Below are 26641 nucleotides of genomic sequence, written 5' to 3' on the forward strand. Positions count from 1 at the left end.
TTTATATTGCATATAGTCATTTAATTCATCATACTGCATAAATGGTATAGATTCATGCTTTCAGAAATGCAATTAGCATCTGCAACAAGACATTTCAAGATGTGGTTTATGGTTGTTTCACATAAACATTAAAATATTTCATATAAGAGTATCTCTCCTGAACTGAAGAGTCTGTTGGTTTGAGACATATTTAAGGAGTCACAACCATACAGCATATCTTTATTTGAATCCCTTCTCTGGTATATTTTTATTATCAATAGAAGTGGCCACAACTACACAAAAATTGGACTGCTAGGAAGCAATCCCAAGCTACAAAATACATGCTACCAACTGCAGTTACTGCTCCTCAACAAGAACTAATACACCAACATGGAAGTAATCTGGGAAATGATGAACTGTTCTACATTTTTGCAGGCAGATGAAGTATCACTTTTACTGTCAAGCTGTGATGAAATATGAAATAGAATTGTCCCAGCCAACTAGAGCACAGCTGTTACATTCAGCATGATGAGAATTTCTCACTCTTCAAAATCCTACACTCTCAGTAACATATAAAAGTTTTAATAACTATATGGTTAATTTTAATTAGAACAATCCCTTTCACCGAACTGCAGCAATACCCAGGGTGAATTTCTGATTCCTTCTCTGCTGCTCATCACATTTTAAGTCATGTTTTACAGTTCCTTGCTCAGGAATTACTCTTCTTTTTCCTCTCCCTTTGTGTTGCAGCCTCCTCACCTTGCAAGGTTCATTCATCTTCCTACTTAGTCTATTAGACTTTGGTTACTCTTCGAGCAATGGCTCGTTTTGGAAAGGTGAGCAGAGAAGTGGCAAGTGACCTAAACCTTCTGATGGCAATTTATCTCTTCCTACAATATAGTTTGCACAATGCTGATAGATGCCTACTGGGGACAGAGATGTGCTGAGGGAAGTGTAGAGTTCCCTAAAGTCACCACTGGAAGCCTTTGTGTTCCTCCTCTCCCTTTCACACCAGTCTTGTAGACAGAGCAAATGAGGACGAGGGTTTTATTTCCCTCGGATCTCAGTGATGCAGTGGGCCTTTGAGCACAAGGATTTCAGTTCTGGGTTGGCTTCCAGGTGCACGAGGCAGGAGCAGAAGGAGGAAACATCAATTAAAAGACCCAAGCTGACTGTGTACATCCTTCCTGCTTGCCTGAGTGATCAGGGTTCTGAGCCAGAGAACAGAGGTTTGCTTGAGGCGTGCTTGCAAATGAACCATCTAGTCATCATGCCAGTCAGAGACCGTAAATGCATCACAAAATTGCAAAATAATGCTTGGCAGTAATCAGAAGAGCTGGCACAATTCTATTTCTTTGCAGCAGTTTAGCACATGGCTGGAAATCTTGAGTACTTGTTTTAGAAAGCAGGTGCATTCTACCAATGAGATTTGAGGAGAAGCAACACAATCTGTCTTAAATGAACATATTCATAATAGTTACTGTTTAGTGTAGGGAGACTTAAAAGCATGGGCACTTGAATGACACTCTGTTTTTACATTAATGATAGCAATCTCATTTTTAACAAATTACAACTTTGTATTATTGTCTGATTGGCTCCAGCATTTATTGGTTGGCTTTGTTAAATCATACTGACATAAAAGATGCTGCCAAATTCATATAATGAGAACTCATCCATAGATTACAGAAAAGATTTTTTAAAAAAAAATCAAGTTTCAATTTATTGTTTAACCTTTGACAACCAGTGACACACACCAACACAGAGCACTTAACAGAGTGAACTGACCGTGACTAATTTAAGGAAATTCCAGGGGCTTAGTTTTTGTATCAATGATGTTTCATGAAAAGGTAAGAAATACGAGACTGAAGGAATGAACTGGGACAAGGAGGGATTCACAGCATCTCTAATAAATGAGCAGAGGCAACGAACTTGATAACTATCTAAAAATATTCAAAGGATATAAATCATGGTTAGAGGAATTATTTAGAGTGGTGCAAAAGGGTGTAACTGGGACTAATGAGATAAAAATTACAAAAAGGATTATTTAAATTCATTTTCAGGAAAAGCTTTCTAGTGGTGAAGTCTAATAGACTCTAGAACAGTCTCCTAAGGGAAGCAGTAGAAACCTCAGGCTTAAAAACATTTAAGTAGGTTGAAGCACCCCCACCCCTAACACTAGAAAATATATTCTAGGAACAATTCTGCACTGTTAGCATAATACTCTACCTGCACTACTTTTTCTGTCTACTAATTCCTATTTCTAGGATTTTATGAGTCTAGAAGCAACTTCTAAACACACTGAAATTCAGATGAAACAGTTCTTAGGAAGCCTAGCCATACTGTGTATTACTCTGCAAAGCAATAACCCACCGTGGTAGATCTTTCCATCCCTGTTGTGATGACCCTTTGTTCAGAACTGCCTGTTAACCACAATCAGGAATTTAGTCAAGATTCTGCTGGTGCACTATTTGTAACAGAATATTTAAAACTCTCATCTCTTTTCAGATGCACCTCACATTTTGAGATCAGTTTGTGGAGAAGCCAATAAAGGTGCCAACAGCTGATTCTGAGAATGCAGGTAATAACTTCAGCTCTCGAATTTATTTGCGGACAATTGTTACCCCTGAAACCTTTTTGTATGACGTATATTTTCAAAAATCAAGAGTCTTAACTATGTGGTCACTTAGGAGATTGTATCAGCACGAAAAGTTTATTTAAAGGCCTTCACAATATGTAGTATAGTCTGTCTTGGGTGTCTCCAGTTCTCTATCAGCCTACAGAGTATGTCGGTTGTAGAAAACCTCTAAAACTAATCAACACAGTTGTCTGTGTCCAAAAGCTCCACTTCCTATCTCAAATTAAAATGTGTGGTATGTGTACCCTTGAATTTGAGTCACAGCAGACAGAATGTTTTGCCCCAAACTCCCACGGGCCTTCCTTGGCCCTAAAATTTCCTACTTTAATGTACGCACAGTGTAGCAACATCTCTCCCGGTCTTGCTCCCTCCCCAGCTCTGCTGGAGGTAATGTAACTGTAACTAAGGAAGCAGCTAGACACAATATCAACCATGCTAAATACCTGGAGGTTCTAGTTTGTTACCACAACCACCACCTCCATGGTGTGATTAAGTAGGTGATTTTTTTTTTATACATATATATATATGTATACACACACATGTGCGTGTGTGCATACACATGGATGTCATCTCAGAACCCTTCAACATCCCATATTCATTCTCTTTCTCGTTCATTCTGATAGCTGTAGTTCTGGACATGAAAACAGCATGTTTTCATTTGCTTACCATTTGATACTCACCCTTTTAATGTCTCTTTTTTTTCTACAAGATTAAATTCCAACTTTTTTCACATCAACTGTAAACTTTAACTCTTTCTGTTATTCATGCAGTATTCTCTTCTATCTTCCTGTTCACTCCTACCTAAATAATAACTCGATTTTATAAAAGAACTGATTTTCCAAAGAAAATCACATTCCAAAGAACCTGCCCAAAAAACACATTCCAAAGAACCTGCCCAGCTAAAACAACCATCCACCAACATCTATACGTGTGCACATGAAGCAGATTGTGGACAAGAATTTACTGCCAATTTCAGTAGTGGTTTGGAATGTCATGGTAGTCACAGACTTGGCCAGGGTTGTCTGATCAAATCTTTTGTATCTGTTTATATATTTAGGGGAGGCAGCAGTAGAAACTAAAAAAAAAATTGTAATTTTAATTTTTTTTTTTTCCTTTAGGATATCCTGTAATCTTCAGCCAAAAATAGATTTATGGCTTAATACACCTAAAGACACTTGAAAGAACTTTATATCCAATCGGGAAGTTACACACCTCTGAAAACCCAAAACTATATCCAGATTTATACAAAAAGAACGAGTAGGGCTGCAGAAAACCTTTTTACTCCCGTGAAATTTTCTGGGTTTCTTAAGTATGAGGATAGAACATGGTTGTAAAACCTTTGTTCCCTATTTGGAGACAGCTTCTCTCTGCGTCTGGCAGGCTTTATGCACCTTGCCTAAGGAAAGCTGAACTCTTTTATTGCACAATGTACTTAGCTGGGAAAAAAAATCCTCCTGCTTTGTTCTCAGAACAGATATAAATAGTGACAATACTCGGCCATGTAGCTTCAACAGCTGATGAATGCACAATTTCCCCACAAGTTAGTGCTGAAAATAGGCATGAGGGCTTTTCCTGAACACTGTTTTAATGATTGTAGTGCTTCACACTATTGAGAGTGTTTCTTTACAGGCAATAACTAATGAAGCCCCAACCCAAAGCTCTTGACTGTAACCATTGTGTCTTTCCTTTGGCACTTGCTCCACAATGAGGGATATAAGCAGAGCTGCAAGAGAATTATTGAACCATAACACCACCAAGCTCTTTGATGATGCTTTTCATCTACAGGGCTCAAAGTGCTTTGTGAAGGATGTCAGGCTCACTATTCCTATTTGCCAGCAGAGACATGGAAACTGTAAATACCTAACCACTGTTGATACCTACTCAAAAGGCAGCAAAATGCCTCTAGGGAAAAAGGTTACCTGATCTGGTATCTGCCTTTTCATCAGCAGGAATGAAGTTATGAACATACAAACCCTTCTGGATTAATTTTATTCTGCTAAGCTTCAATAATGTGGACTAGAATTGTTTATTGTTTTAAACCCCTTTGTTAGACAGAGGTTTATGAAATTAACAATTATGTCTTCTTTAGGGAAAAACAAAAACAAACTATACCAGGCTTGAACCTTGCTACTCCTACAAAGTTAATGAAGTATAATTACTTGCTGAGATATCACTGTAGTAATTTTCCTTATATATTTAGCAGAAATATTTATTGAGATTCAGTGTGTCAAGAGAGTATGAGTTTCGCTCTGCTGTAACTTTAGTGGTCATCTTTATTCTTTGTGTCTTTATTCTTCATACTAACAAAAAACCAGCTGGATTCTAGGAGAGACTAGAGCTGAAGCAAAGTCTGATCACTGGATACACAATCTTTCATTGGTTCATCTAAGACTGACATCTTCTTCACTGGAAATCTGAAACATGCAGCATTAGGGAACCTGATACATTCCAGTTTACGCCACTACCCAAACTGCTTGTTATGTCTTTCTCAATTTTTTAAAAAACATTTGGCCCAAATGTACAAGAATCTTACAGGATCACTATTTGCTTCTGAGTGCTGGAAAAAGTATTTATTTTCTATTACAAAGTGCTGCATGGTTTGGACATAAGCATGGGAGTGCTGGTTTCTGTGGGAACCCCGCGATCTCTGAGGGACAGGGCAGCTGTCACTCTTACACTGCAGTGGCACTTCTACACTGGGAGCTTTGCAGACTGTGGGCAATGAGGTTGTGGCATGAACAAAGCCTGTCATTCTCTGTGCCTGAGGAGGGAAAAACCTAATGTTATTGTGTGTTTGGTGATACTGGCTGAAGCTTGAGGGAGATTATATTTATATAGCACAGCATCATGCACAATTAATAGGGATAAGTTTAGTGATTTAAAAGGTGGTTTTATTTCTGCTGTCTTTGACAATCTTTTTGATCTTTGTTTTTTGTTGTTTGTTTGGCTTTTTTCTCCTATCTCCCTTAGATTTGTCCAGCTGCTGAAGGAGAACTTCTTTAAGTTCAGCAAAGGTCAGCAGCTACAGGGATCACCTAGAGGTGCATTAACCCCAAGACTTGTGGTCAAAAGTAAGTGAAACATCTAGATAAGTCTACTGCACATTCAGGTTCCCTCAAATATTCTCCCTATTTTTATTCAGTAATTTTATCAGGGCAGAACTTGGTGATCCCCAGTCTCAGGGGGGATATCAGGTTTTAAGCTATTCATTCTTTCATGTAGTCAGCATGTGTGAATTAAGGAAAGAGGAAGCCCTGGAGATGTACTCAGTTTTATTTCCTCTACCTCTCTAAGGGGATGTTTTTGCAAACATCCTTAAGTTTGTATTCCAATCTGTATTCCAGGATGGCAGGAGCAACTCAGTCCCACCAGACCTTTACCTGCTGTCACCCCAGTACAGTCTTCCATTCCCCTGTTCTGCTGAGCCTGGAGGGTTGGAGTTGGAGTGCTGTGTGTGGTGGCACCAAAACTTTCAGAGGAGGAAGCGTTGTGTCCAAAGTGCTGGGATCCCTACCAGGTAAAAGATTAAAGCTGCCTCTGAGGTTACAGGTCAGGGAAAGAGACAGCTGAGACACAAAATAGGTGCAGGGCTCAAAAGGCTTTGCCAAAGAGAACTAGGGGCTGCTACTGCATTACCCTCTGACTGGTCCTTCACCTGGGGCTAATGATCTCCAAGGCCATTATTTTCAGTTTAAGGTCAGGCAGGGACAGCTCCTGCAATGGAGACAGTGGATTTCATCCCCACAGGAGGAAATTTATAACCCTCTGATCCTTTCTAAATCTTATTTTCTTCCAGAATGAAGTAAGGATGGTGCACAGATGCTCAGCAAGCTCAGCACCACAACATACCAGAAATGGAAACTAACTGCTCCTTCCCATTAGCCCTTGGCAAGGGAGATCACCACCAGGTAAAAAGCAGTCATGCCACCACTGCAGAATATTATTACCTGTTTGAATGAACAAATAGCAACAGTTTATTTTAATTATTTTAATTAGTACATGGCAAGAACCCTACATGTCTATTTCTGGTTTGAACTGGTGTCAGCCAATGTAGTAAAGACTAAGATTAACCTTGACAACTGTGCATTTTAAGGTTTACTTGCAAAGATAAAACACCTGTAGAAGGAGCAGAAGTGAAAAAAAAAGATATGAGAGTTATTAATCAAGAATAGCCATTTAGGCAGTTATATTAATTCAGATAACATCGTATATCACCATCTGGAATTTGCATTTGTAGGTTTTGCAGCTTTTCCTAGCCTTAGATTAGAATTTTAAAGATTTAAAGGCATCATTGATGTGATGTCATTTTAGACCTGTGCTCTCATGGATTCCTGTATTATGGGTACCTCTTTAGAAATGTTTTCTTTGGATACACTCGTTTATTGCTACTGTAGAAATATGTACCTCATGACATTGAGGTGCTGGAGTGAGCCCAGAGAAGGGAATGGAGCTGGGGAAGGGTCTGGAGCACAAGTCTGATGAGGAGCAGCTGAGGGAGCTGGGGGTGTTTAGCCTGGAGAAAAGGAGGCTTGGGGAGGACCTTCTTGGTCTCTATAACCACCTGACTGGAGTTTAAAGCCAGGTGGGGGTCGGTCTCTTCTCCCAGGTAACAAGTCACAGGACAAGAGGAAAAAGCCTCAAGTTGTGCCAGGGAGGTTTAGATTGGATATTAGGGAAAATTTCCTCATTGAAAGCGTTGTCAGACATTGGAATGGGCTGTTCAGGGCAGTGGTGGAGCCACCACCCCTGGGGGGTTTTAAAAGATGTGTAAATGTGGCACTTGGGGACATGAGTTAGTGGTGGGCTTGGCAGTGTCAGGTTAATTGTTGGGCTCAATGATCTTAGAGGTCTTTTCCAACCTCAGTCATTCACTTCTTCCAGAGAGGAAGGGAGAGACTCTTGGCTTTTGATTAGGGGAAAAAAATCCCACGTGTGTGTGTATGTGTGCACACATATGTGTATGTGCTCTGAGTTTTTTGTTGTTGGTTTTTTTTTTTTTTTTTTAGCAAGTAGTTTACATCAAAAAATAATTCATGGAGAGGAGGAAATACTGTTAAAATTGTTTTAGAAAAAGTGATATTTTTCTGATTTTCTATAAGTAGGCTTTTGCTCAGGAGTCCATTGCTGTCAGTGCTATACAAATATTCTAGGGTGTATTTTGTGAACAAGTATCTCATTCTCACTAACATTTTGTGAAAAGGATTTTTCTGTTTATTTGAATGAAAAAGCTGCATAATGCACTCTAATGAGTAATCTAAAATAAGTACAGTGAAACATTTTAGTTTGCTGACTATCTTATTGCAAACCAAATTTTAGTGATAACACACATGCCTGTATTACTTTGCTTAGGTTTAAAAATGTAGGTTTATTTACAGTAGAGAAAATACTTTGTTTGCTTCTTGTGTAATGTATGAGTACATCCTGAAAAGATTTGCTTCCAGTAGCAAAATGATAAAAATCTATTAGATGGAGAAACACACTGATGAATTCACAAACATAAAAGAATTAAAGGCTGTCAATAAGGTTGTAAATTGCTGTTTTCAAGTTGCCCTAAGGCTTGCTATGGTAAGAAATAATAATAATCAGGAATAACAGAAACTTAAAAAGAATTTAAATCCAGTTTTAAATCTGAAATTGACTTTAAAATATCTACTTTTAATCTTAAATATTTTTTTTTCTGAGCAGAAAGATTTGCTGATATGCACTGATAACAAGCACCACAAAGAGCCTGCTTCATGTCACTAACAAAAATTACACTAGGAAATGATTTAGGGTAGTAGGGTGCTAGGAAATTATCTAACATAAAATTTTAGTTCAGGATATACAGAAATATGAATATTAATTTTTTACTAAACAGAAATTTTGGACATTTTTAGAATTGTCATTTCTGCAGATAAATTGTGTTTGTGGGCTTGATTCTGCAAATATTCTTCTAAATTTAATACATGTGAGAGAATAAAAATGAAACAGGACTGCTAACATAAGAAAACTCCTGTATTTCCAGTCTTAACAGTCATGTGACAACATGACTGTTGGCACAATAAATAAAAGCATTGAAGATCTCTAATTTTAAATATAGAGTTTTTTCATTTACTTTCTAGTTATTAAACTACAATGCCTAGTTGCTGTCAGTATTTCCCTTCAACTATCAGATGCAGAAACTGGAATTAAAAGAACTCCCAAACCCACAATATAGTCTCTATATTCCAAGATATTCAGGAGCTGCTGATAATTTGGTATTGAGGGGGATGGATACCCCAAAGATTGCTCCATTTACTCTTTGCAACACCAACTCAGGGGTGCTCGGGAAGGTCCTGTTGTGGTAAGACTGCTTGTTTCTCTGGGGGAGAGGAGCATAGGAAGCAGCTCATTCTAAACAGCAAATTACAAAAGCAGAAGTCAATGATGAAATTGTAAATGAAGTATTTAGGGAGAAAAAAAAAAACAACAGACAAGCCACTAAGCAGCATTCTCTTCCATGCCATTTTGTTTTTATGCATTAGAGCAGCTTTCCTAGCAAGTGCTGCAGCATTTGGGATGCAGAGCAGTTGAAGATGCAAAGGTACTTATGGAAAGGGGACAAAAACCACACCACACAGACTTATCAACACATTGTACGTAGCTTTGCTTTTTTTTTTTTAATAACTTTTTAAACAGTGTTTAAGAAAAATATGCTGTGTTACCATAACAAACTAAAATACTCTCTCAACCTCTTAAGAGTTTAGTTTTTGTTTTCAATTATTTTGGTTCCAGGTAGGTTTTATTTCTCCTTGTTCTACTTTATAAAACCTTTTCTCAACATAAATGGCTTCAGGAAGAGGAAATAAGGGAGAATTATGAGCACAAAAGAGAGCTGACAGTTGTGTATGTTGTTCCTTTCTTTTGTGCCACTATAGGTGGGCAGGGGTACAGAAGAAATAGGGCATAATGTTTTGTAGTCAGACAGGAATTCCAGCTGGCATTCACTAAACAAAAGGGAACATTTTCCTCATCTAAAATAATTGTTTAAATCCCAGCCATACATAGCTATGGAATAATGGGGTCACTTATTTTCCACTACTTCAGTGTGGTGCTGCAGCAAGCTAATGATTTCACAGGACAGACAGTTTAAAGCATCGATTTGCTGCAAATTGCTCAATCCATAACTAATGAGCAGCTCTACGGATTTTCAGTGAATCAATCCCATTAGAATTTACAGTTTGCATAAGATCATATTACTCGATCTGTGGACACAGAACAAGTTGGGTGGTTTTTTGTGGGATTTTTTTTGTAACCTTCAGCAGCCCCTTGTTGCTGGTTTTTATTAAACTCTCTTAAATTTCTGTCGGTAGGTTGGACAAAAATCCCTCTCTTGAGGGTCTGACAGCATGCCTGAAAAAATACACTGTCCACTTCTACATAGGCACACACGCATTCCTTGTGAGGTCCTAGATATTCCCTTGTAAGGGACAGTTAAATCCAAGAAGGCAGGACGAGATGACAAATGGAATTCAGTCTCTGTCCCCTGTAGTACTAAAACCCTGTCCCAATTTAGAGGTGGATTATTTTTTACACCTGTAGGAGTGTGAAGTCAATTGGAAACTGTTACTTAGACCCATACAAGTAATTCTTCATAATAAGCTGAAATCTCTCTTGTGTGGAAAAGAAAAAACAAAACAAAGGCAAAAACCTGTATGGGTCGAGTGACAGGACTTTTGTCACATATCTGTAGTATAGAAATAGGAAATGAGAACTATGCTTGCTAACAGATCAGGTTCTAGTTACTTTATTATTCCTGGGTAGGCCAGTAGGTTTGTACCATGTTTTCTCCAGGCTTTGTAAGAAAAGGGTCTGTTCTATCATTACCAGTTACTACAACAAGATCACTTTAGGCAAAACAGGCAAGCAGAAGTTCAAATCCTGTCAATGAATTCATAGACTCTGAAAACCCATTGTATTGGTTGTTACAAAAGTGTGATATGGCTGCAGGGCTGTTAGTATGGGAGTGTTGAATCATCCCACTCCAGCTGCGCTTGCCTGGTGGCATTCTGTTTGTCTCCCTTTTGGACAATCACTTCCTCTTCCTCCTCTTCTTCCTCCTCCTCTTCACTTTCATCTGATTCAGCACTGGTTGTGTCTTCCTCTTCATCTTCTATGTCTTCTTCCTCACTCTCCTCTTCTGTCTGGTGAGGCTTTTCATATTTCTACAGTACATTTAAAGAAATGAAAGAGAGACAGTAGGAGAAAGGTGCTTTCTTGCTAACCAGTGGCTGTGAGAATATGAGCATGTAGTCCACATTTAGAAATGCTAAAATCCCGGGAAAATCTGATTTCCATCATTATGTGACTATGAGGCATCAAATCTGGTATGACTGGGTAGCAAATATTCAAAAGCTAATGTAAGAAGAATAGAATGTCAACAACCAATATCTCTGTTAGTCATGCTGCCAAAATTTAAGCCATCAATGTCAGTTTCTTTAAACTCTGATCATTTCCTCTCCTTTTAGTGTATTAGTGCTTACATTAAAAGGTTAAACCAAAGAAACTATATAATCTTGGGTACTTAGGGTACAAACATGGATGAAGTGTTGTTGTACCCAAGAATTCTTCACCCTCCTAATTAGTGATTATATATTACAACAAATATTAAGTTCTCAATTATATATTATCATGGTGTGCAGAGCTGAAAACTGAGATGGGGTCCTGAGTGCATATACAACTGTTCTGCCAAGCCTGAACAACTGTTCTCTGAAAGAGGCTTAAAACTCACTGCTGAGTGAGCTGCCAGCCCAGGCAGTGACTGCTGGCAGTGCCAGGATCTAACACTGTGCCTCGGGTATGTACCTCCATGGGGTTGACGGTGATGGTCAGAGCAGAATCATCCCAATCCATCTCATTCTCTTTGCTTCCCTCGTGGTCTGCAGAGCCGTGCTGGTGAGCTGTGCGGATCCGATACACACCCAAGGTTATGACAAAAATGAGGATGCTCACACAGATTATGATCACAATGGTGGCCACACTTGGAACAACTGCAACAAAAGGTGGAAAAACGTACATTTGTGGAACAAATCGCCTAAACCCCACTAAATACGCTGTGAATTTTTAACCCACAGCATCTCTTCCCTTGGACTGAGAATCAGGACAGCCATCTGCCATGTGCCTGGGGCTTCTGAAAGTGTTGACAAGTGCCCACCTACTAAGGCAAAGCATACAGGAATGGTGCTTACAGATACCTTCTAATGAGCATTATAAATCATAACTGAAAAGTGAGCATGCCTACCATTTGTTCTTTGAGCCACTTTACTACAGAAGACAAGTATTTAATCAGTGCAGAACACATTAGTTTCAGAACAAGTGCTTTTGCAATAAGGTTCCCTTCTCTTACTCATATGTTGACCCCTTCTGATCACAGCTGAGGCGTCAACCTCGCGTGGGAGAAAAAGTGCATCTCAAAGCTTACAGAGGTTTCAAACACTTATACTGTGATTTGAATCTCATTCTCCAAGAAATAAAATAATGCATTGCCACTGTACTTGCTTGTGTTACAGCCTTTCTGTGAGACTCCTGAGGATTCAAGACATGGTTCCTCACTGTTTGGTTGCACTCTGGGAAGCCTCTGCCTCCACCTAGCCACAGGAAGAAATTGCTCTGAACTACCATATATCAGCTCCATAAATAGGTTAGTGGAGAGGTGCTGCCACTTTCTGTGTACCCTTGTTCCTGAGGTACTGCAGTTCCAGGAGCTATAGTATTTCTATAATGCATTTTATCACCTAGCCCTGTCCCTAAGAATGGAAGTCTGAAATCAGAACAGTGTTAAAGAAGAAAGAACTAGTTTGCAACAGTTCATTTAGTAAAAATTCTGTTTCATTTTAGGGAACTGTCTGTACAAGGGTAAAGAAAAATAAAGTAATCATCTAAGCATATTTGTATATATGCTTATATATACCTATATATAGGTATATATAGGTATATATACAAATATATACCTATACTTTACATCAGCTTTACTTCTTTACATATGTATCATTCAGCTAAAAAGATTTCAGAATCAAACCCTTAAAGAGGTATCTCTGCCCTGGGTTTGACTTTATTGAAAAGGTTTCAGATTTCATATATATTTTAAAAATATATTTTAAATTCTGTATTTAATATATGTTAATGGCCACTGCACATGGCTAGGTGAACCTATCTTCTCTCCAGACAGCTGCAGACTGAGGCCTTGATAGCAGCTAACAGAGCCATTGAGGCAATTATATATTTAAAAAATAACACAAACGTTTCTTCCTTTTGTTTGGAAAAGAGCAGGCAGAAATTAATATGCAATAGAAATACAGATGAACAAAGAAAATATGACCATAAGTATTACCCTTCATACCATTTAATACTAGAAACAAGACATTTTCTTAACTGTGTGGGTCAGAGTACAAAACCATTAATGAAGACCTTAAAAAAGGATACTAAGTTTTAATGAGAGAATAGAATTAAATGTTACCTTCTTTTACACTTGTGCAACAGTCTCTGTGAGGTTTTACAAGCTGTAACTCTGGACCTCAGGGCTTTTCTTTGTTGCCCAGGCTGGCTCACAAGGGAAACACTGACATACCTGAATCATTATGAGCAGTCTCTGTAAAGGTGTCACATACCTGAGTTGTGAACAGCACTTACACTCCCCTCAGGGTGCTGAACAGATTGGAGAAATTGTGGTTGTACTATCATATGATTTACATGGTCCATGAAGTTGGAGTTGGAGCTGTGTAGAATATTAACCTGGTACAAGAGAAAAATAAGGGATTAGATACTAAAAAGTGTTTTATATTCCAAGCCTGTTGGCTCCGTATATTAAGTTACATGAGCAGATAGGAAGAGTATTACATAGATCTTAAAGGCCAAATTAACTCTTTTTATGCCAGTAAAAAAATACACAGCTTGATATATTTCTAAGTTCTATGATGAGCAATGCATTCTAACATTTCTAGCTGTTCACTATGAAGTGGAACAGAACAGGATTTTATTGACTTACCTGTCTGGATAAGGAATTATTTTTTTTCTTTTCTCTATACTAATTAGCTTTTAGGCGTTATCTAAATATAACATGTAAAAACTTTATTTTATTAACAGTTATTAAGTTAATAACTGCTTATAAAAACAATTAACAAGTTTTGACCCTATTGTTAAGAAGGCCCTGCCCGTTCCTGTGGTAACTTGTTATCTGGGCTCTAGGCTGGATAAGAGAGTTCCTCATAACAGGTCCACCAGTCCTGCTGAGGTGAACCAGCAGTAATCTCAGTCCCTGAGCCACTGTGCTGCATTGGCCTTAGAACCAGCACATGTGGACTCCACAGAGGTATCTAAATATTCCTGTGGTTACTGACTATGTCTAAGGAGTGGATCCAAAGCATTCTGTGTAACAGGAGTAATTCTCTGTGTTAGTGGAGTTTGAGAGAAGGGTCATCTCCTCAATTCACAGCAGAATAGAGACCCACACTGAGGAATGCCCACAGAAGTCGACTTCCTATTTGAATGGAACTTAGCACCTTTTTCTCTTTTTGGTTACACTTACCTGAGCGTGTCAATCATTTTACGTATTTTAAAGAAAACACCACGCTGCTGAAGCTAGGCCAGTGCTCAGCCTCAGTGCTAGATAAGAAAGCTTGACTGCATAACTGCTTACCTCCAAGTTGAATTCGTTGCTCGTGTAACGCCCGTTTAGCTCGGAGCACTTGACCCTGAACTTCCTGTCGAAGGTGGCAGCGGTGTCCCAGCTCCGGTACCGGATCTGCCGCAGAACCTGCTCGTAGTTGAACATGCTGTCCACGCCTGCAGGGGGGGCAGAGCAGGGACAGGCTCATGTAACATTGCTCTGTGCAATACATGAGAGGCTAAATGCTCACAGCAAATATGAATGTTGGCAGAACGGTCCGAAAATGAGAGAGCGTCAAATAGTCCCTGATAGAGCCTCTGGCTGATCCTAGACGATGTGAGCAGAGTCTTTGGAAGTGAATGTAGATCCATAATGGAGAGGGACAAATACAACAGCAGAGATACAAAATAAATTATTTAATAAAAAGAAAAAAATGGCCAGTGAGTTACCAGCGCTGTGCAGGAGGAATCTCCTCCTACCCACATGTCCCCCAGGCAACCAGCAGTGGGGCAAGAGGGCACAGTCTTCAGCTGCAGCAGGGGAGGCTTAGGTTAGACATTAGAAAGAAATTCTTTACAGATGGAGTGGTCAGGCATTGGAATGGGCTGCCCAAGGGAGGTGCTGGAGTCACCGTCCCTGGAGCTGTTTAAGAAGAGACTGAATGTGGCACTGATAGATATGGTCTGATAGACAAGGTGGTGTTGGGGCAAAGGTTGGACTCGATGATCTCAGAGGTCTTTTCCAACCTAGTTAATTTTGTGATTCTGTATGATTCTGTGGTGGTCCACAAGAACCCCACATTAAAGAAAGCAGTGATGCCATTTTCCTTATTTGGGGAGTAGCAGGAGGGATGCTGAGATTCCAAAGGGTAAATACAGCACACCCAGAGATCAAGAAGTGACTGTGCTTTTTGAGATGCAGTCCCTCTTGGAATATTTTTACGGCTAGTAAATCACAGATTTCTGCATAAATTCTTACATATTAGTGCTTTCATTCCAATAACATAATTGGTGTGACAAAATAAGGGAAAGCAAATTCAACTAACATACCGTAGATTGAATATCCTGCAGTGGAATTTGTGGCATCTAGATGTTTTCCTTGGAGCTCCACATGATCTAGTTCTAAACACTCTTGTTCAGGATCTAGTTCTGCGCCCATGACCAAAACATCACAGAAATCCAAGTTGTGGAGCATTTCCTCTACTATCACTGGCTTATCAGCTGTGAACCCATGGCACATATCATGAAAAAAAGAGAGAAAAGAAGATAAAGGATTACAGAACAGCTCAGTCATTTTATGTGCTTTGCATCAGGGCTTTCAATTTTTGCGAAGATATCCGAACTGTTTTGTGCTGATATTAAATACAGGATACTTGAAACAAATCAAGAGAAATGTCTTGTCTGTTCAGGTGCCATGATGATGGAGGCCTACAAATACCTAGTGAGATAGACAGAAAATATATTGCTCTGCAATGAAAGGCATCCAAGAACATCACTGGAAGTAGAAAACTGAAATTTGATCTTGGAAATAAATCCATGTAAAAAATTCTGGTTTTCAATACTATATCAATACCAGGCTGATACCACACATTCATTTTTTTTCTCAAGGAGAAGCAAACAGGAAAAATACACATCAAATATATCTATGCTTGGATGATTCTCTCAGACACTCTAGAGCCCATAAAGAATTTGCATTACAAAGACATGGCCATCTATCCAAGAGCAGGGTATTATCATAAATGGCAAGATCCTGTGCTGTGTGACCTAAAGAAATGAAGTTATAAACTGACTATCCTTCAGTACGTACGAGTTAAAAAAAAAATAATTCTGTCACGGGAAAAAGAGAAATGTATCAAGTTATCATTTAAATTCTCTGATCAACTTAGCACAGAGTGTGTGGCAGGACTGCTTAAGCAGCTCCCTGAGGGCACTGCAGACACAGACACTGCAATCTTGGAACTTACTGCCCATTTTGTGCATCTCATTTTAGAGATGCCTTTCCTTCCTTTGGGGAAGGAAGGCACAGACAGAAAAGCCTTATGCCCTAGATTCCTCACTCCTAGTACAGTAAATTTGGGTATCTGATCTCTAGGTACAGCTCTAATCTGCACAAAAATGCAGACCCAATCCAAATTTTCAGGCTTCAGGGAATCCATGCCCCTAAACTTGTAAATCATCACCAATTTTATCTTCCCCAGATGTGTACATCTAGTTACTGCTTAGTCTAGTGCAACAAATACTTTTTAGAATGATTCCTCAGATTACTAGACCTTTCATTTACCTTGCACACAAGCATTCAAAACAAAGATTCCTTTCTAGACAATTATTTTAAACCTAATTTATCCTTTGAACAGTCACCCAGCCTGGAATAATAATACACACATTGCTCAGCATTAGAATAAATTGTCATCATTGAAAAACATCTTTTAAAATTATTATATTTACATTTTACAGTTGGGAAACTGAGGCATGAGATTACCTTCTCAAGTATCATCCACAAGTCAGTATCAGGGCTCGACACATAAGAACAGACTAAAAATTCAACTATCAGTCAGTTACTGCTTTTCACTTTATCAGTACAATTAACAAAATTCTGTTACAAATAGAGAGATTCGAATGAAAATAAGTTATTCAACAGAATATGAAGATTTTGAACTAGGGAAGACACTAAATATAAAATCTGGTTTTTTGAATCACATTTTGGTCTGTCACTATTTAACACATTTTTTAGTGTATTTAATTGAATTTCTTCAGTACATCATTACTGTGGCCTAACATTGCTCAGATTAATCTGGGTGAATTGACTTCCTTTGCATGACTTGTTTGCACTATCCCTTAAAAAATAAGAGGGTTCATGTTACAGAATAAACAATAGCATTTAAAAGAAAGACACAAACCTCTGTCATGTTCTTTTAAGTCCACTGGATGCTCCATTTTAGTGACTGTGCTGACAATCCTGATGTCAGGTAACAAAATAACACCTCTTTCACTTTCAAACTGTGCAGCTGGTCTAGCAAAGTGATCCATCCCAGTTATTGTAATCTTGGGCTCATTGGCCTGAAACACCATTACATAGGCATCTATATCTGGGATATTAATGCAGACATCTTCACCAAAACATCTGAAAAAATATATTATTCGTTAACTGCTTGTAAAACATTGCACATCAGAGGTGTGTGGCACTTGCACTGCACAAACCCCACCTGGTGGCTCTCAGGTCAGTCTGTCCCACACTGTGACACTGCCACAATCAAGGACCTGTACCACCATGCCCACAGGCCAGCAGGGAGAGGAACAGCTCTGTTCCCCTCATCCCCTCCCACTCTGACAGCTACTGAAATTATGTAGAGACAAGCTCAGTCTTTCATAAGGGCACTCACTTATTATGAGAATAATATTTTGATGTTTAACTGACATTTAACAACAGTAGTGAATAACCATTCACCAGAAGTAATTAGATGATAACAACTATACCAAACCTAACATTAAATTCTGAAAGTGATATCTAATGAATATAATATGGTTATCTTGTCACATGTGAATAAAAGGGCCTAATTATCCATTTAAATTGGTCCCCTGTCAAATACTGGCACCCTCCAGTATTTACAAGGGAGAAAAGGTTCCTGTACCAGCATTTTCATCTGAATCAGCACTGTGCTTTGGAAGTGAATCTCCTGACAAACTCTACCTTATTTCATCCTGGCACAGGGCTTGGGCCAGCCTTGGAGTGTGCAAACTGGACTAATTCCAGTGAAACTGCATCAGAAAATGCTCTATAAACTGTTTGGTCAGCCCACAGCACTGGACTAAACCTGGTACTTAGTGAGAACTGTGCACACAGCAGGTGAGAGTCCACAGAACTGATGTTTATTTTCACTCTAGACCTGCTCTCCCTGCACTGTACAACTTTCTGTACCAGAGGCATGCCCCAAGGGAGCCCAGGAGTGGCTCTCTGGCTATGTAGAACTGTAAACATTATTGAGCAGGTTCTGGCACAAAAATGGAAGGACACAGATTCCTCTTTAACACCCATCACCAGTATTTCAGTGACAGCAGGCATATGAGGATACAGACAGACAGACTATTCCAAGTAAAGCTACAAATCCTGTCCTGTTAGATGTAATAGGCCTGTTTTAAAAAGTCAGGGCTCTACATATCCCAGAAGAAACTCTAAACATTTAAAATGAAAAGTAAATACGAATGCCATAAATGCAAGTACTGTTCAGTCCAGACTACATGTTCCAAACTATAAACAGAATGCAAGTACATTACATTAACAAGAAAGGTTCCTTAAAAGGATAATATCAAAAGAAAACCACCATGTGCATTGGCATAAAAGTAAATTAAATTAATCCTTTATGCTCAATAACAAAACAGTATGATTTATCAATTTAATTTAGCCAAAATTCTTCCTTTTACATGTCCAAAGAAAAAAGTAATTCATTAAAAATGTTCCTAATCTAATCAATTCAGCTGAGGTATAACTTACTGGACTTTAGATGAGACTTTGAGACGCCGTACGCCTGCAGTAGGGAACTGTCTGGAGTTGATGTATGAGACCTTTTGGAGAGCTTGATTTATATTCTCAATGTCATCTCCTTCCATGACAAGGACTGACTGGGAAGGGTTGAAGTGATACTAGGAGAAATACACATAATTAGTATTTAAGGTATCGGGTACAGAGTACAAAATAAGACATTTTTAAGGAACATTGCACAGACACAAGTTTAAAATCTAATGATTTAAGAAAAAAAAATCATAGTAGTTATTGTTGGCTGAACCCACATGTTGTTCCCTAAAACATGTACTTGTGTCAGTCTCATATCTGAAGGACTACTGTTATAATTAATTTTGGAGTAAATTTCCTGGTTTTTGCCCAGCCTTATCAACTTTGCTGGTACTATTTCTGCAGCAATTTCTGATACTGTATATTTTTGAACCCTGTAGAGTTCAAAACCTTAACTTACCACTGTGATTATTATTACTATGTAAGCTTTTTAGGTTAAACACGCCCTCCATATAAAAACATTGGCTTGAACCAGACTAGCATGCAGAAGCATATTTTAGCTGCTTTCTCTGTGGCTTTTACCCTGGGCTACCTTTCTGAGATATATTTCAACATGAATGAACAAAACAATTATAACATTTGCCTCCTACATCTTCATTAATGTCAGACACAATAAAGGGGATTCTCAGTTCTGTCTCATGATCAATAAGGGTGTCATGATTTAAGATGGAGCTGCACAAAGCCAGCTGTTCATCTGAGCCAACAAACCCTGCAAAGTCAATGGCTGCTCTTGTAGCCCTGAACCTTCTCTAGTCTATTGCACTGAACACAAAACAGCCTTGCTGACCAAGAAACTTTGCTACTGTTGTGACATGGCAAATGATTGATTTTTCTCTTCATCATAATTTATCCTGATTCCATTTTTTGTCTCTTAATTGGTTCAGCAAATCATCTGCATTGCAGAGGAAACCAGCTTAACCCCCTTGATTTTGTACCCTACTCTTGTCAGCACAAACCACAAAGAAATGCACCCTGTTCCCACGTGTAGTCCCTTCCTGAAGCTGGATATTGATTATATGAACACGTTCTATTATATACGTCTGCCTACACTTCCTTACAACAAGAAAGGTTAAAAAGCAAAAGATCAAACAGACTGTGAAGAACAGAATGAAGCTCAGGGCTCTCTGTCGAACAGAACATGGAGGACTGGGTTTAAAGCTGTGCAAGAAGGTCATAACACACTGAAGGGTATTTTTAACAAAGAGAAGAACTAACATGAGTCACAGCCTGCATCCACTTCTTTTTCCTTTCTGTAAGCTAGCAGTAGTAGGGAATAAAATTAGCAAAAGGAGACTCTAGCTGCCAGAACAGCTGGAATGCTGCCAAAAGGACTGGAGAAAGCCCTAATCTGAGCCATTTTTGTCTTTCTCATTAAAAAAGGCTAAAAATAGCAACAGTTTAGACAGTGTTTTTGAGAGCTGTTACAGATATCTGAAAATTAGGCTGCAGACCAAAAATGTCCAAGACTATCATGTCAGAAACTGTGTTACAGCTGCATTGCTCTTTCTCAGGTGATTAAAGGGTGAATCTTCACGAGTCCCAAGTGCCCAGCAGAAACACCTTCCAACATCAGTTATGCCAACACTGAATCTGCAAAGCATCATGTAAATAGCCCCACAGAACCCATCACCTGTGCAGCTGTCACACGTGCCTGTCTGAGATCAGGTACGTGTATTTCTGACACCAGAACACCTTTCTCTCTAATTTTCTGTTCAAGGTCAGGCAAACTGCTCTGCTTTTATCTGAGCTTCTTTCTGTCAGCCCCCAAAAGAAACCCTACCACATTCTACTTCTGACTGCTCCTTTCATGTTTGCCTCCTGCTGTTGAGCTTGCTGAGGCAGTAAAAGCAAATCTGTAACTTTAAAAAACCCACTGTGCCTCATCTCTATTTCAGAAAATGAAAATGTTTTGAAGGTTTGCAAAAGGAAGAAAAGGCAGAAAACAAGCCCTCGCCTTCCTTTTCCCCACACCACTGCTGTACTGTAAGGAAGCCAGTCCCCCATGCTGCAGCAGCAGTGGGTGATAGAACAGGGATTTTTCCAAGCCCATGAAACTAGAAGACTCAAATATTGTCAAGCTGCAGAATGCAATAGTGGAGGACTTACTATGCTTTCAAGCACCAAGGACCAAGTGTACACTGCTTTAATTCATGTAAAAAAAACCCAGCAAAGAACTTACTGTTGAGCATATACTCTTGGGTTCCAGGAGTCCCTACCTGCTCCTTGTATGCACTGCCTTTTAAAAACAGGTTTTACCTATCCCTGTGTCGTGTTGCTGCGAGAAGTGGCAATGTGAAATTCTTAATGATGTCCTTGGTAGGATGATAAAACAGCAATTCTTTGGGGTGTTTTGCTCATATATAAAAGTTAGAGCTAGCAAAACTCCTCCTTCTCTTTGCACTTCCAATTTGCATTTTTACCCTTCTTTTCAGAAAACATATCAGCTATACTACACACTGCAACCCATCACCCAGACAGAGACTGGAGTGTATTTCAGGTCAGCCTGCTATCTCCTACAATGAGAGGTTTAGCTAATAAAATGTAGTACATGGCACTCCCACTGCATCCTCTGCATTAAGTGTTACAGCACCATCTTCCTCCCAGCTGAGAAACACCATGCTGAAACCACACTGTGCACTTTCACAGGATGCAGAGCCTGCAGCCAAAGTAACTTCCCAGTTTGGAATTTGAAGCTCAGCTCCTTTGGAAGGTGGTATCTGTGTGCTAGGAAATAGCTTTACAGTGTATTACCACAAAAAGCACAAGAACACTGGTCACCTAATAATGGCACCAGTAAAATGCAGCTCATTTACTGTTGCATTTACTGAGCATTACAGAAGTTACAGCCAAGATCCTACATATGTATCCAGAGAACAGAGTTTGTCTGAATGAATGTAATCTGGCCACTATGTCAATTGAAACATGATTTCCCTCCATTTGTTGTTCTCCAACCTCAGAAAACGTGCCACATTACCAGTAAAGATATTCATATGCATAGTGAAGGTGGATAATGATTTATATGCAAATCTGTAAATTTAATTTCTTGACTTCAGGGTTTTCTATTGTCCAATTTTCACATACCATAATATTTTCCTCTTTGAACACACTGAATTTTTCAATGCTATTGCATTAGGACTTATGTTTTCCTCTGTTTTAAAACTACTTGAGATCAAAATTCAATAAATTTTGTCTATTTCTGTAGAACTACCAAAATAAGCATGAGAACACAGCCTAGTAATTCACAGGGACTCTGAAATATCAGCAGTGCCTCACTTTCTGAGCATCTAGCTTAGCAATAATGGAAACATTTTTCTTTGCAGTGTCACAGCTCTTCTACTGTTCTGCTTTTTCTTTGCATGATTTTATGGGAAATTACATTGCTTCTGGGAGTACATTTGTACTGTGTGTACTCTACCTTGGGCTCTCCACTTCATAAATCAGACCTAAATTTTTATCAAAGATGATGTCAGTTCATCCCTCACCTTTATTCCTTGGCCAAGACTCTCGAGAGAATTAATATCCAGACCTTCCTTGCAGGCCTGCAAACAGGAAATCACTTTCTGACTCTCAATTTTCCCTGGCCTGATAGTAAGACTGGCCAGGCTGCCATGGAAATACTGAGCAAATCTGGGCTTGGTGACTTCACCTCCTGCAAGAAAGCAAATACAAAATGATTATTGATACCAATACACAAACCACACACCTAACAATTCGCTTTATGTTTTAACACATTTAGAGAATTTATATTCATTTTTGCCAAGTGTCTTTGAGATCTCATTTACTGTGGTAAGTGGAATGCCTTTGTGGGTTGTTGGGTGGTACCTGGTAGCAGCCTGTCTTCAAGATTCTTGTTTTTCCAGGATTGTGTTCAGGTGTTTATAAAGCTGTGGTAACGAACTCTCAGATAAACCATAGCTTCCCAAATGTGCACAAGGAAGCATATAATTTTTAAAAATAAATCGATTAATTTATTTAAGTAATCAAACACCAGTTTAAGAAATGCTTAAGGTCCAGTGTTTATTTATACAGAAAGTGTATTTGCAAGTGTTCCATTACAGGATTACTTACTATGTTTTTTGGAGAAGAAAGGCAAAGGTATCTGAAGTTCTCAGTCATGGCTCTGTGTAAGCAAACTGCTACAGTCCTTGTAACAAGCTGTCTCTCAGGATATGGTGTAAATTCCAGCAGTGACTGTGGGCCAATGCACAGCACTGCACTCAAAGGCTGACAGTGCTGCCCCTGGCCCAGAATGGTTCATTTGGTGCCAGATTTTGGTCTTGTCACTGTACCTTGTGTTAGACCCTCCAGCCTTCACTCCAGGCAGCTTCAAAGGAACACTGATCTTTAGGAGCTGTCAATAAAAGGTGATTACAGACTGCCTGCACCAGTGATCGTAGCATCTAAATTACTCTTGGGACATTTAGTGATTTACTCATCCTCCTTCAGGAGAGTTTTTAGAGCTTGTCTTTCCTGCAGGTGTTAGATCTCACAGTGCATGTGAATTACTGCCTACCTTGAGCCTAGGAGGACTGAGGGAGCCACCAAGCAGTGAGACATGCAGACTAATTGGATTAGCAGTTGCTAAGCTGTTGATAAGCTGTTGTAATTGTAGAGAACTCATCTCTACCCTGTTTGTAGCTTTAGAGTCAAACAACCTGTTTTTGCCAGGCAAGCTACCTCAAACTTGAACTTTAACTTGGAAATTCGTGTGTGGAATGGGGTTAGGATAGGGATGAAGTGGCAAATTTTCTTTAGGCTGGTGTTCCTGCCTGAACATCACTTCTGGTCTCTGCAGGATAAGCATTATGAAGAAGGCTTGAGTTATTTTATAGAGAGAAGAAAGTATACACTGGTGTACTGAGAGGAAAGAGGTGTCCTACAGGCTTTTTCTTCACAGAAGTAGATGGGTTTTGTTCTTTTTTCTTAACATTGCAGCATAAACCGCCTTTCTTTTTTTTACCCCAAAGGAAAGTCCCCAGGAGATTATTCTTCTGCACTCTCTCATTCATCTGTCCATTACACAGAAAATTTTCTCTGGGCAGAGTTTTGCTGAACTTTATTGTATGCAGCAGCTAAAGTTCAGCCTTTCTGATACTTACCAAGACAATTATTTGGTACATAGGTAGTGCATTATGGGGACGTTGGCCTTTCAGCATAAATGTTGTTATATTAATCTGTTTACACTGTCTTTAAAAGAACATGCTGCCACTAATACAGCAGCAATGTATCTGGACAGAAAAAGGTAAGCCAAATTAAAAAAAAAACAAAAACAAAAACCAAACCTCTCCCTAAAAAGAAGACAAGGAGAAAAAAACCCAGAATGTTCAGAAGAAAAAGGAATTTGTGTTTTGAAGCTTCACATTCTCATATCACTAACAGAATTGTGAAAACAGCAAGTTCCAAGGCTGAAACACCAACACTGATCCTGGAGCTTTGAAATTTAGAGACCTACAGTAAGTCTGCCAGTAGGTCTTAATAGTTCTGAGGAGATGCAAAATAAGCAGTCTCAGGCTATCAACTGCTATTTTTTTTTTTAAAGCAAGTATTTCAAGAAAATGTGAGTGAAAAATAGCTGGGAGTAGCCAGTCTTGTATTGTGTGAAAGGACTTTTTTTTACATCTTCTGCCTAACACTGTAGACTATGAATATTCTTGTTGCTTTTCCTGGTACTTTTGCTATTATCAGAAGTACTAACCATAATCTAGTGTTCTTCTCATCATTATGTGTAAAACACAGGACATGCCTGCTCATCCTGAGCAGTGTGAACACCAGCTTTTTCCACAGGAAAAAAACAAGGGCCCTTAAAGACAGAATACTATCTCACACTTGATTAGAAAAAACAGACTGCTAAATAAGCCTTCCACCTTTTACCAGTGTTAAAGACAAAATTACATACCTGCCAATTTAAACCTCGAAGGTGAACAGTGCTCATTATATCTGACTCTTCTCACAGCTGCTTGTAATTGCAGTATGTTGATATTTTGATATTCTTCTATCTCAGCATTTCAGAATCTTTCAGCTAAGTGAGGGATGTTCCAATCACCAGTAATTATTAGATTGCGAATGGACAAAATCCAATGCAATAAAATTGGGAAGCTAAAACCAAAACTCACTCTAAAATTGAAGGAATGGCCTAAAGCCAGTTTCCTACAATCCTGCTTTCTAGTTTTGATAAAATGTTTTATTCATACTTGGTTTTACTATATTAGTATGTTTGAAATCTGTCTTTCTTTCTGCTTCTGCAATCCGATAGTCTTCGATTATCTGACCTCAGCTTGTCAGTGGGTAGAAATTTAGGCTAGGATGGCCAGTCTCCAAATCTTAGTCATTCTGAAATTCTTAGCTCCCAAGATTAGATGAGTATGAATGTATTTAATCCAGCATGAACATAGCAATTCTAGTGCATGTTTAAACACAGTGCATAACTGTACCTAATGCTCATAGTAATATTTTTACAGAATATTATCCAAATTCTTCTAAATACTGATTTTTTAAAATAGAAATCCTTTGAACCTGAGCATGATTCATTTCATGCCTGTGCAGCTCCCCACACAGCTGACAGGCAGCTCAGAGCCACTGGCTCCACTGGGCAGGAGGATGCTCAGTTCCACTGTCTGGATTTGACTCAGCACTGAAGTTACCACATGCTAAGAATCAACCGAAGAAAAGACCTTATAAGGCACTCCCAACAGCTTTTACTCCCACCGGCTTTTACTGCTTTAAGACACTTTGAACTTAACTCTTGGTTCTGACACCATACAGTCTAAGCAACAACATTTTTGGGATAATGAAAAACTAAATAGATTACACAAGTCTCTGGAGCAACAACTGAGAGAATGAAGTGGAGCTCCGGTGATAATGGCCTTGAGGTAATCCAAGTGTCCTAAAATTTATTCTACTTCTCTTTGTCAGGGAAAGACACAGTGACTTGTAACATAGCATCTCCAGTTTCTATCCAGAGGTCAGGCCATGCAGTTAACCTACACTGCCTCAGCAAGTTTCATAGGACTTTTTTGTTGTCAGGGTCTTTACACTTCCTTGTGAGATACTGCTCAGATACAGCTCACCTCCACAGAGATGCTACCAAGATCTGAGAGAATAAGAAAACATACTCCTCAACTATGTTACGTGTTGTGTTTCACTCAGCTCTGTGTTTATTGATTACAATGGATTAATATGCTGTGAGTGCTAATTCTTGGGGGACAGTTAAGTGGTTAAGACTTTGATGAATGATATGGCCAAGAGAGGAAAACAGAACCTTCTCTACTGTCAGGGAATTAAGTTAATGTCTGTAACACAAAACAGACTGAAACTAGACTATAGAACAACATCACTGATTCTCATAACAGTTCCTTGCATGACAAATTTTTGAAGCTACTGGGTTTTTTCCATTCCTTAAATGTAAATGTTGTGGTCATCACCACAGTTGTGAGGCAGTACAGGCCATGGTGTTATGCAGACCTTGATGATAAAACTGTGCATTGCTTTTCCCACCTGACCCAGCACACACCTCCGCTCCCAAAGTCTGGCACACACAGGAGGATGGATGTTGGCTTTTTGGTATTAAATCAACCCTCATAAAGGGAAGATGGTGTCAACAGACTGTGGGAGGCATCCAGAGGAGCCATCAACATACATAATTATTCACTATAATGCTGTTCACCGCTTAGGCATTGTCAAAGTAGTATGCATCACAGTTTTCACTTGCTAAAATAATAACTATTTTCAGGACTGAAATTCTTCTATGCTGGTTCTAATCTCTTTTGCTGCTGGAATTATTTAGGTAACTAGAATTATGTGGGTGTGCTGATGGGTAGTGTCCCACGATAAAATTTCAA

At 39.0% G+C, this 26641-nt stretch overlaps 1 protein-coding gene and 2 long non-coding RNA genes across 3 annotated transcripts in view; 2 read left to right on the plus strand and 1 right to left on the minus strand.

Annotated features, from left to right (window-relative positions):
- Positions 1–6075, plus strand: part of LOC127468750 (uncharacterized) — a 104764-nt gene extending 98689 nt beyond the window's left edge. Inside the window, exons 3-5 of the long non-coding RNA XR_007903665.1 lie at positions 2485–2557; positions 5585–5685; positions 5959–6075. This is a non-coding gene — a long non-coding RNA (uncharacterized LOC127468750). The remainder of the gene's footprint in view (positions 1–2484; positions 2558–5584; positions 5686–5958) is intronic.
- CLSTN2 (calsyntenin 2) overlaps positions 1554–26641 on the minus strand; it is a 338323-nt gene continuing 313235 nt past the window's right edge. The window contains exons 10-17 of the mRNA XM_051782235.1: positions 22286–22452; positions 18726–18874; positions 17134–17357; positions 15287–15457; positions 14268–14413; positions 13240–13363; positions 11438–11622; positions 1554–10797 (exon numbers count right to left, since the gene is read on the minus strand). Of these exons, the coding sequence (XP_051638195.1) occupies positions 10588–10797; positions 11438–11622; positions 13240–13363; positions 14268–14413; positions 15287–15457; positions 17134–17357; positions 18726–18874; positions 22286–22452 (1376 nt within the window). The 3' untranslated portion in view covers positions 1554–10587. The remainder of the gene's footprint in view (positions 10798–11437; positions 11623–13239; positions 13364–14267; positions 14414–15286; positions 15458–17133; positions 17358–18725; positions 18875–22285; positions 22453–26641) is intronic.
- LOC127468752 (uncharacterized) lies at positions 6429–20972 on the plus strand. The gene is made up of 3 exons (XR_007903668.1): positions 6429–6522; positions 12142–12272; positions 20315–20972. It is a non-coding gene; the product is annotated as an uncharacterized LOC127468752 (long non-coding RNA).

The sequence above is a fragment of the Manacus candei genome, unplaced genomic scaffold (genome assembly GCF_025592945.1).
Source record: "Manacus candei isolate 608988 ecotype Guabito, Panama unplaced genomic scaffold, ASM2559294v1 h1tg000015l, whole genome shotgun sequence".
Classification (NCBI taxonomy): Eukaryota; Metazoa; Chordata; class Aves; order Passeriformes; family Pipridae; genus Manacus; species Manacus candei.